Source organism: Macrobrachium rosenbergii, chromosome 17 (assembly GCF_040412425.1).
Source record: "Macrobrachium rosenbergii isolate ZJJX-2024 chromosome 17, ASM4041242v1, whole genome shotgun sequence".
In the NCBI taxonomy this organism is placed as follows: Eukaryota; Metazoa; Arthropoda; class Malacostraca; order Decapoda; family Palaemonidae; genus Macrobrachium; species Macrobrachium rosenbergii.
The window spans coordinates 35,015,655-35,028,264 of NC_089757.1; the positions used below are offsets into that span (position 1 = coordinate 35,015,655).

The following is a 12,610-nucleotide window of genomic DNA, read 5'->3' on the forward strand; positions in this document are numbered from 1 at the left end:
GTAGATTAAAACCTGACTTTATAAAATGTTTAATGTTGTAATTATTGGCTACTCAGCAAAATAAAAAAAAGGGTTTTCTTAAAGGGCTTTATTCAGTCAACTGGTCCCATTTTTACCAAAGTATATGTAACTGTTTAACATATAGAAAGAAGCAGATGTAGTGGATCTGCCAATACGATAGAGAACGGAATGGTCGTCGAGGGGGGAAAAAGTTGGAAGGGGAGGAGGGTAAGAGCCCTGGATAGGGGGAGGGAGGGTGGGGTGTAGTAGACGGGTGTTCGAGGGTTCAGGGGTAACTTACAGATGCTCACCAGCTGAGATGACGATGGTGGTTTTGGGAGCCGTTTCAAAGGCAAATCCCTTCTACCACTACTACTACTAGTGCTGCTGTTTACAATGACACTTTTGCGGCAGGACGGGCCAAGAGCGTGGGGCCCCAAATTACGGGGTGGTTCTCAAACATTTACCTCGACGTAAGGCCAAATACTTCAGGTGTTTTGGCGTATTTGAGGGTCGGATTCTTTGTTGATATCAAAGAGGGGGAGTTAGAAAATACGGATGCTGACCTTTTTGCTTTTAGGTCATTCGTGACCTTTTTTTCAATGTTTGATTGGTCGACAGGAGAGAGAGATTGCATTATATGTTGTTAACCTTGTTTTGCCAGGTAGAATATGTCATTGTAGTTACTTAATCGTCGTAATGGGCATAGTGGTTGTTAAAGAGAGAAAACAGGTATGATTATTTTAATGGGTTTCTGTGCAAATAATGATGATAGTGATGAGGATGATGATTGGCAATGATAAAAATATTAAATAATAAAGGATCCTTGACAACAATCCCAATATTTTATATTGGTGATAATCCTTGACACACTTAGATGGTCTGGTCAGACAAATAATGTTGGACTAGTTTCGTGTTGGTTAGCCATTGTTTTTTGTATTATTCCTGTTGTATTTTACTCTGTACATTTACTCTTTTTGTGTTCCATCAAATGTATTAATTTTGAAATAAGATATTTCTATTTTTTTAGAACTCACTATACAGCATATTTGTATACCAGTTGTCATGGTGCTGTATTCCCATTTTGCACTGAGTACAGAATACAGAACCAATTAATAAATTCAATAAAAGAGGCCTTCAAGTGTTCCAGATGACATCCTCATGCATTTCATAGAAACTACGGAAGGTGGGGCGTTGGTTAGGTGTCAGCTGGGTGTTGTGACCAGGTTGGTAGACAGGTCGGTAAGGCTATAATGAGGGAAATTAGCATATTTGGCATACTTTTGGGACACATTTTTCAGACGGTTAAATTGCGAGTTGTACCTGTCAGTTGGGTTATTCTAAGACTGCCGTAATGTCGTGTGTACATTTCCCATTGTCTGTAAGTATGGTATCCTTCTGTATGGTGGACGTGGTTTGAGGAATGAATTTGAAGATTAGGAACAGATACTTAACCACTCTGGAGAGTACCGAGAAGTTTTGGGTTAGTCTCGAAGACACGTGAAAAAGGGTACAGTTTTCTTATATTTTCTGTTAGAGATCAAGGAATCTTTATCTTGCATTATAAATAATAATTAATGTAATGGGATGACAAGAATCGTGAATTATTTGCGATAACTCCTTAATGTAAATTTAACTTTTATTGCAGTTAGGTAAAATTAACCATTCTCTCTCTCTCTTTCTCTCTCCCTCTCTCCAAATAACCCTCACCACTGCAATATTTTCCAAGCTTGAAATGATCAATTTTAAAAATTGATAGTATTTACCGGCAATGAATGATTTAGATGATAAGTTATTGAATTATTTCTTTCCCTACTTCAAGACTGGAATAAAAACATTAAATTGATGTATTCAGGGTATGTTTAATCTCTCTCTCTTTCTCTCTCTCTCTCTCTCTCTTTCTCTCTCTCTCTCTCTCTCTCTCTCTCTCTCTCTCTCTCTCTCTCTCTCTCTCTCTCTCTCTAATAAGCCTCGTTACTTCTATAATTTTCAAGCGGCGAGTTATCAGTTTTGTACATTATCTGTTTAACAGTGTAAGCCAGTGAATAGATTAGCAGACTAATTTCAGATATAAGTATTCACTTGTAAACACAGGCTGCTTAAGTTAGAATTCTGCCCTAAAATGGAAAACAGCAGTATCTGCAAAATTTTTTTAATTGAGATATGCCACCTGTTGGGCTCGTGAAACACCAATACACAAGCTACTGTAGTTTCAGAAGGATTCTTCAGTGCTTTATTTAGGATGTTCCATTTGCAGTATCAGGAAAATCAGTGGTAAGGCGAGGGAAAACTGCAGTATCTACCATTTTTCTCAGTTTTGTATTTTTGCAGATACTGCAGCCCTCCACTTTAGAGCAGAATTGTCATCTATATTAAAGTGTTTCTTTGCTGTTTATACATCTCAACGACAGACTTGCATTTGCTCAGGACTACAGAATTCATCCAGGCGTTTATAAATGCATGAGACATATTTTGATACTGGGTTCTTCATATTTGTCTGGGAATAATATTGAAAATTTTATTTTGGCTTATTTCAAAATATTTTTTATTCCAACCCATGTAAAACTTTGGAGGGGGAATCAGTTTGATAATAAAAATCGTGCAGTTTAGAAATTCATTTTACATTTTAATCTTCTTTTCAAATTATATTTTTTTTATGTTTATGAATAAAGGTGGTCAAGTAGAATCCTGTGAACTTTAATATTGTTTTGCTCTAAATTCATATCTTTCAACTTTTGCTTATTCCCAGCAACATTTATTTATTTATTTTTTTTTTTTGCGAAAGTTGTTTGTCAGTGTTTTGTCCATTTTACATGGCCAGGTTAAACGCCCATGTTTCACTGTCTCCTGCTATGCTTTTTTTCTAATCACACGTCAGGAATCCTGAGCCTATAAAACCTGTAAAAAAAGAAACAGTAGAAAGTTATTGCAGTAAAACAAGCTGCCTACACCAGTATTTTGTCCATTTTACACGTCTAGATTAAAGACAGATGCTTTGCTGTATATTATAAAACTCCCTTTCCAACCACAGCACAGCTCAGGAATCCGGCGCCTGTAAAGTCTGTAAAAAAAAAAAATAATAATTTTAATACAATATACCTACATCAAAATTTTGTCTATTTTACATGTGTAAGTTAAAGACAGATGTTTTAATGTATATTGTAAAGCTCCCTTTCCAAACAAAGGTCAGGAATCCGGCGCGTGTAGTGTGACGATACAATTCAGAAAGAAACAGTAAAAGTTATTGTTTTGTTACAAGCTACCTACGTCAGTATTTAGACTATTTTACATATCTGGGTTAAAGACAGATGTTTGTTCATATATTGTAAAACTTCCTCTCCAACCACAGAGGCGCCTGTGAAGTATGATGATACAATTAAGGAAGAAACAGTAAAAGTTAAGAACTGAATACAAGATGCCCACGTCCGTTTTCTGTCTATTTTACATGTGTAGATTAATGACAGATGTTTTTTTGTATATTGTAAAATTTCCTTTCCAACAACAGGTTTAGATTCCGGCGCCTGTAGTGTGACGATACACCTCAGAAAGAAACAGTCAAAGTTATAATTATGATACGAGCTGCCTACGGCAGCGTTTAGTCTATTTTACATGTGTAGATTGATGACAGATGCTTTTCTGTATATTATAAAACTCCCTCTTCAACCACAGGTCAGGAATCCGCCGCAGGTCCCAAACGAACGCGCCAGACCTACACCAGATTCCAGACTCTGGAGCTGGAGAAGGAATTCCACTACAACCGCTACCTCACCCGTCGGAGGAGAATCGAAATCGCCCACAGCCTGGCCCTGACGGAGCGACAGATCAAGATCTGGTTCCAGAACAGGAGGATGAAGGCGAAGAAGGAGCCGAAGGTAGGCTCCGAGGGAGCAGAGGAGACGAGTGAAGTGCCGGAGCAGAAAGTCGTGCTGCCGAATGTTCCGGCAGCCAGTGAACACACCTTTACTCAAGATATAAAGCCATTGATAGCTACTTAAAAAATTACTTTTGCAAGGGCCCGTATATATGTATGGATGTATGCGTGTAATATATATATATATATATATATATATATATATATATATATATATATATATATATATATATATATATATATATATATATATGTACATATAGGTATATATATATAAGTTTATAGACCAATTATTGACCCCTTGTTGACTTTTAACACAAGGGTATAGCTGATTTATTTATATATACAAATAAACAAGTTATAAATAAAGATACTGGTACCTTCTCTGGGAATCTTATTATTATTACATGTAGAAGTGCAATATTTTTCAGAGCAGGCTATATATGTTTACATAACACTTGAGGAACACTTTATTTAGTTATATTCTCACACTGAATCTGAAATGGAACTGCATTTTATAATTTATATATCATAAAAATATGAGGAGTATCTGTGTACTTCAGTGTGGTTATATAAGGTATAATTCACTTCTTTGGAAAATACGTCTGTATATATTCTCTATTCTTGGGAATTACTGCACTTAAGATTTCAAGCTTAATGCAATCCCATTCTGATCAGTGGCTTTTGTTCAGACAGTTTGGTATCACTTGCAACGTTTCAGTGACATTTTCAAGATTATTTCAAAACTTTATAAAAAAGAAAAATATGAAAGGCTTTTTATACTTGCTTACCGCCTCCAGTATGTGTAAAATAAAATATCGAAGGCTTTTAATCAGTTTCTTATCTATACAGTATTTGTAAAAAAAATTTAGAATTACTGTTTTATTTCTTATTTGGTTTCAGATTTGTATGTTCGTTTAGTGGCACATTCCCATTTTCTCTCTCTCTCCCTCTCTCCCAGTTATTACTTTTCAGTGCATAATATCATATTTCTCTCTCTCTCTCTCTCTCTCTCTCTCTCTCTCTCTCTCTCTCTCTCTCTCTCTCTCTCTCTCAGTTATCACTTTTCATAATATAATATCAAATTCTCTCTCTCTCTCTCTCTCTCTCTCTCTCTCTCTCTCTCTCTCTCTCTCTCTCTCCATGCCTGACAATAACATCTGTCGATGGTGTGTGTTGGACCATAAACGTTCCTTTCCTATAGTCGGGCCATTCATTATTTTTCAATTAAGGACCTCGGACTTAAATGCTTCAGGATGCTGGCTGGGTACGAGCCGGGCATGTAAATGGTGTAGGCCGGGGCAATAAATGGATTCCAGGGCCCTTGGGCTGTTGTAAAATTAATTTTCTGGTAGGCTTTTGGGGCCTCTTGTATCTCGCAGTCAGCTAGTAGATTTGTGGCGCCTGTAGTGGAAACATTGTCCTGACAGAGAAAGAGAGAGAGAGAGAGAGTGGGGGAGAGAGAAAGTCAGAATTTCGACTTGTGAGTATTGCAGTTACAGGTATCGTTCGGTGTATTGTTGGGGAGTATTGTGATGTAGATCATTTTTTTTTAATATTGATAGTGCGATTTGCTAGGATGTATCTTAAATTCAAGGTAAATTGGTCTTGTTGCTAAATTTTAAATAGAATTTGTGCTTAGTAATAACAGTAAGATTTTTAAAAATTTCCAAAATCTTCTGGAACATTTAGTACCTCAGAAAAATCACATCGCTTCTATTGGTTTCTAAAGCTGTACACGAAAGCTTTTTACTTAAAAAAAATATTAATAATTTTGAAATTGTCATAAGCAACTTTATTCCATGGCATAAACGCAAAAAAAATGCCAGTTTGCTGCAACAGACTTACAACCATTATTAAAGTGAATGTCAGGTGATATAGTGAATTTAACTGATTGCAAGAAGCAAACCTTAAGCTTAGCATGTCTGTTACAGTGTGAAATTAATCTTCAGTTTAGGATAGGTGGCATTATGTAAACATGTAAAAGGAATGTCGAGACCTTTTTAGAACTTGATTTCTGACTGAATGGCCGGGGCGGGAATAGAAGCAAGAGTTTAGTTAATAAATTTTGCAATTTAAATTTGTAGGGGAAACATCTTGCTATGAAAAAAAACTAACATCTTAATATGATTATCAGAATATGGATTTGGTTTGTTCTGGTACAGCGCGATAATGCGCTCTCTCTCTCTCTCTCTCTCTCTCTCTCTCTCTCTCTCTCTCTCTCTCTCTCTCTCTCTCTCTCTCTCTCTCTCTCTCATATATTTTAACTGGACGGTGCATACAATAACTACAGTAACTCAGTTATAAGATCTGAAGTGTAGAGCTACATGTTTTATGAGTCAGTTTTCAAAATAATTTCTTTTTAACGTCCTCACCCTTGTTAAGGAGAGAATAAGTGGTAACGGTTGTCTGGTAAGCTGAGTATTGTCCGAATTACTAATGGCGCACAATTTATTGTAATTTCGTATAAATCAAATTGTTAAAAAACTGCAGTAAATTTCATGTGTCAGTAGGAGACAGCAGTCAGCCTAGGATATGGCATTTTTTGTTTTCTTCCAGTGATAATATACAATTAGTTGATTTATTTTAACGTCCTCACCCTTGTTAAGGGAGAGAATAAGTGGTAGCGATTGTCTATAAGCTTAGTATTGTCCGAATTACTAATGCCATAAAATTAGTTGCAATTTTCAATAAACCAAACTGTTAAAAAGCTGCAGGAAATTTCGTGTCAGTAGGAGACCGCAGTCAGCCTTAGGTATGCCATTTTTTTTTTTATGTTTTTCGACAATTATAATATACAATTAGTTAATTTGTTTGCTCAGTGACACGTTACAGTTCTTGGCTTCCTTCAGCTCCCTGTAAGTGATTCGTGTCAACATACGCCAGTTTTTCTGAAAAAATTCAAATAAAGTTCCTTTTCTACCTCACAATTTATTATAAGACTTTCCGTTCAGGTGTTATTCAAGGGGGTGGCAGAGTCGAAACGACTGTTGCTTATATTCTCATGGTTGTGCTTATATTTACAATGATATTTTTGTATGTATATATCCTATTAAAGATATATCACCGCGAATGTTTTTTTTTAAACTCCTGTTAACTTTTTTATGTTTTATTTAACATTTAAATGTTAGTGTTAAGGGAAAGCTCTCTTCGTCCGCACACGTCTGCGGTTGTTTTACGTTTCATTTTATTATATCATAGTTATTTAACAAGTATCTTAAAACTGCTTTATGATTGGAAGACACTCGACTGTACGTAGATGGCAATTAGCCTATAACGAGAAATTAAAGTGGAATATAGTATCAGTCGTCATAGTGTAATTTCTGATAATCAGACCGAAAATTACTCTCACTGCAATTATCACGGTGTTATTATGAGTGCAACAACTCGCCCTAAGTCACTGTCTTTAATTTTTTATAATTTTTTCTTTCTTTGAATATAATTACCAGTTTCTAAGATAGCTTCCATTTGGAAAACTCACCAGATCCATTATGAAAAATTAAAGTTTCAAAGCTCATTTATGTCACTGTAATGCCCTTCCCCCGCCCCCCCAAAAAGTCCTATCGATATTAAAAAAAATTACTCCCTTTTTTCCAGTATTCATTTAATTGGGCTCCAGTGTACTTGGGTCAGGTTTCACTCTGTCCTAAGTGGAATTTTTCTAAGTTAGAATGGTCGTATGATTTTTATTTTTCCGAACTGTTTTAGCCATTCTAAAATCTTCCTTAATAATAATAATAATAATAATAATAATAATAATAATAATAATAATAATAATAATAATAATAATATAATAATAATAATAATAATAATAATAATTTTATTCAGTTACAGAGAAAATACAATAAAATTAAAATCGAATTAAATGCGAAAGAAAAGTCCCGGTGTATGAATTGTTGGCCTTCTAATTATAATTATTAATATTAGTAAAACTAGAAAATATAAGTGACCACAGACGGTAAGTCCCACCCCTAGGGACCTCATGTACCCTCCCAAAACTTGGACCAAGTTACTGTTTTTCTGTCCCCATGCTGGAAGACGGCAAGTTTAAACTGGTATAATGTACACAGTAGAGTAACCTTGTTACACAGAAAATATGTTGATAAACAATTTCTTTTATTAAGTAGAGATAATTATTACTGAATTATGAGTAATGTTAAAAGAATTTCAGTTACTATATTTTGAAATAAGACAAGGATTTAAAAGGAGCATCCGTTTTGAAATAAATAATTTATTGTGGTCCCTTTTACTGTACCTCCTTTCATATTCTGTTTCTTCATCTTACTTTCCACCCTCTCCTAACAATTCATTCATAGTGCAACTGCAAGGCTTTCCTCCTGTTACACCTTTCGAACCTTTTACTGTCCAGTTTCCATTTCAGCGCTGAATAACCTCATAGGTCCCAGTGCTTGGCCTTTGGCCTAAATTCTGTATTCAATTCAATTCATTAATTGTCGTGATGAGTTATATTATTAATATTTAAATTTTTGTCTTAATTCTGTACCTTGACCTTGAGTGGTTTGGTAAATTATGAAGACAGTTTTTAAATTCAATACGCTACACAAAGAGTAATGATGTTTAAATAGATTGCAAACGAGCCACCTCTGTCACTGTGTTACTCCAGTTAAACAAAAACTGCTGAACAGATTGCTTTCAAATTTTCAATCAATGTCGAGTTGGGAGTTAATGCATCTAGAAAGGGGGAATTTTAGCTGCTGAATAGCTTCGTTGTGTAGAATATTTTAGTTGAAAACGTAAGATTTTTGCCAAAAAATACCGAAATATGAATGACATTTTCCGAAGACTTTATAGAGAAAATTTTCAATAATCCCAAAATATTTCTTTAGTTATTATTATTATTATTATTATTATTATTATTATTATTATTATTATTATTATTATTATTATTATTATTATTATTATTGCAGAATGTTTGACACTTACAGGTCAACAGTTAAGTAGATTTAAACAACGTTAAAGCTGATGTTTACTTGTATAAGTAACTAATGAAATGACCTAAAGTAATATGTTTGTGCTCACTTATGCCTAGACAACAATTGGACGGGTTACCACCAAAACCAGAAGTGTTAGTCTGGAAAGCTCTTGTTATTTTGAAAGTATGATGATGGGCTGGGCTTCATTCACAAACTATGTGTGTATTCACACACACACACACACACACACACACACACACACACACACACACACACATATATATATATATATATATATATATATATATATATATATATATATATATATATATATATATATATATATACACATTTGTATAATATATATATATATATATATATATATATATATATATATATATATATATATATATATATATATATACATATATACATTTGTATAATATATTATATATATATATATATATATATATATATATATATATATATATATATATATATATATATATATATATATAATATATATATATATATATATATATATATATATATAATCTCTACCATAATGAAATAGCCTTAAGATACTACATATGGAATTCATTTAAACACCGCAACATTACAAAACATTAACAAGCAAAGCGTAATATAGCCCCGGTTCGCCAGATCAACAGGTCTGCGTCGGCTTTACCCACCCTGCCGCGTAAGCCCTTTAATGGGTATGCAAATAATGAGTTTATGGGATTTTATTGCAAAGCCTCCCGGATGGTGAATTAATGTTTGTTTATTCCAATAGTAAGATTTTGTATTACTTTTTTTTCGTTTATTCCAATAGTAAGATTTTTTTATTATTTTTTTTTCACTCATAATAAAGTTTTTAAAGTTTTCGCTGTTAGCCAAGTCGTTGTTATGGCTATACTTTTCGCCGTAGATAAAATTATTTTAATGATATATGATTGGATTTCATCAGTTAGAATCTAAGATTTAATTCATAAAAATAGCTGTGCTTATCTTCCCCCTTACCCCACCCCCCTTCCCACCAACTACTCCCAACTACAATCTCCCTTCCCTTCCCGTCATTCAAGGTCATATATATATATATATATATATATATATATATATATATATATATATATATATTTATATATTTATATATATATATATATATATATATATATATATATATATATATATATATATATATAATTATAACATATTATATAATTAAACCAGTAATCATTAAATATGCAGATATATAAATTTAAACAAACAGGAAGGCAAAATTATTTGATAATATTCGTCGATAGCCACTAATATACTCTGCTTTTACGTATATTCGTTAAGCACATTTAATATTTGTGTGTACGTCATGTAATTATGTAATGTAATCACTAATTTAATGAGGCCTATAGTTTCAGTATGAATAGCAAAAAAACTATATAACCGAACATGATCAAAATGTTTGCCTATAGCCACAAATATACTCTGCTTTCTCGTATTCGTTAATTACATTTAATGCTTGTGTGTACGTAAAGTAATTATGTAATGTAATCATTACTTTAACGAGATGCAAGGTAATTCTCTGTTTCATGCAATCGGTTCTGTGCATCAAATTGCCTACTTGCTAGTTCTTGATGTAATTATATAATATAATCGTTGATTTAACGAGGTCAATTATCTCGATATAAACATAAAAAACTGTTTAACCGAACAATATAAAATTGCTCGTCGAAAGCTACAGATATACTCTTGCTTTCTCGCATTCGTTTAGTATATCTGACACTTGTGTGTAAGTAATGTAATTATATAGTATGATAATTACTTTAACGAGGTCTATAATCTCTATACCAACAGCTAAAAGCTATTTAACCTAACGAGATCTAAATGCGATGAAAAGTAATTCTGTTCCACGCAATCGTTTCTGGATATCAAATACTTGTGTGTATGTAATGTAATTTTATATAATATTATCATTACTTTAACGAGATCTGTTATCTCGATACAAATAGCTAAAAGCTATTTAACCTAACGAGACCTAAATGCGATGAAAAGTAATTCTGTTCAACGCAATCGTTTCTGGGTATCAAATACTTGTGTTTGTTTAATTAATGTAATTATATAATATAATCATTACTTTAACGAGATCTGTTATCTTTGTACAAATAGCTAAAAGCTATTTAACCGAACGAGACCAATATGATGAAAAGTAATTCTGTTCCACGCAATCGTTTCTGGATATCAAATACTTGTGTTTAAGTAATGTAATTATATAATATAATCATTACTTTAACGAGGTTTATAATCTCTGTACAAACAGCAAAAAACTATTTAACCGAACGAGACCAAAACGTTTCGAAAAAGTAAAAAAAAAAAAAAATCCCGTTGTTGTCTGTTTACGCATCACGTCCAAACTCCCGCTGGTTGGTACAATTTGTTTTGGAAGCGTCGTCGTCCTCCTCGACGTCGACGTCGTAGGAACAGCAAGAGCAGCAGCAGTAAGAGCAGCAGCAGCAGCAGCAGCAGCAGCAGCAGCAGCAGCATCATCTGTGAGTGGGTCTGACGTAACAGCGACGAGACGCCTCCTGATTGGCCAGTTTGTAAATCAAGATGGCCGGCAGGGGAGAGCAGCTCCGTCCGCACGGTAAATATTCTCCTGTTTTCTGGTCGTTCCGCCGATGCTAGCAATTAACGACGCTTGCCTTGGGGATTCGCAAGGTTCCTTTCGTCTCCCCGAGACACGAATGCGTGATTTCGTAAGGGGCTTGAAGCCTCGTAACGAGATGTGTTTGTGAATGGGAGGTACAGGTCTATCTCTGTCTCTCTCTCTCTCCTTCTCTCTTTCTCTCCCGCTCTCTCTCTCCCTCTCCTCCATGGCTCTATTGTACCGTTAAGATCTCGAGTTAGCGTAACAACAGGCTTGAAGGAAGTAACTTTTATTTTCGTTAAGCCATTTTACGGGGGCAAGATACTCGCTTAGTCTTCATTTACCAGCTTCATATATTTGTAAAATAAATCCGTTTCCTTCGTACGATGACATAGAAGTGTTTCATTCGGGAAGAAAATGAAAGTTTACGAATATCGTAACGTTTGTATCTGACGCTGCGTCATTTTCCACGCAACTAATTCTCGTTGATTCTCAGACATAAAATTCTTTCGTATATCAAATCATCATCGTATGTCTTTGTACTTCTTCGTTATCGTTAAGGTTATAAATGTCGCTGAAGCATTTGAGTGCCGGGAATTCGAAAGGATTGTGTTATTGGTTTCTTATCGCGTTCGGCTTTGAATAATGAGCCTTTCCGCTTAAGAGATTCAGTAGTTTTTAGACTATATAAATATGTTGCAAATCGATGTTAAACTCTATAGTGTGTTTATGATGCATGCACACCGGCATTTTATTATATATATATATATATATATATATATATATATATATATATATACATACATATATATATATACATATATATATATACATACATATATATATATATATATATTTATATATATATATATATATATATATATATATATATATATATATATATATATAATATATAATATATACTCTCATGACCAGAATATCAGAAAATTACTTGGGAAAAGTACTGCTTTTTTCATGTGTGGATTTTTCAATATATGCTTTGAAGATGTGTGCATAGTGAATGGGGATTAACGAAATCTTTTAATTCAGCTTCGTTTTGATATTTTTGTCTGACGATTTTCTGATAAATATTTATAAGTAAATAAATAAATAAATATATAATATATATGTATATATTTATATATATGTATATCAAGTATATAT

The 12,610-nt window shown here is 33.5% G+C and overlaps 1 protein-coding gene across 1 annotated transcript in view; it reads left to right on the forward strand.

The window, feature by feature from the left end:
• Positions 1 to 6,944, forward strand: part of LOC136847851 (homeobox protein Hox-A7-like) — a 33,914-nt gene extending 26,970 nt beyond the window's left edge. Inside the window, exon 3 of the mRNA XM_067119832.1 lies at positions 3,670 to 6,944. Coding sequence (XP_066975933.1) covers positions 3,670 to 3,995 — 326 coding nt within the window. The 3' untranslated portion in view covers positions 3,996 to 6,944. The remainder of the gene's footprint in view (positions 1 to 3,669) is intronic.
• The last annotated feature ends 5,666 nt before the right edge of the window (positions 6,945 to 12,610 follow it).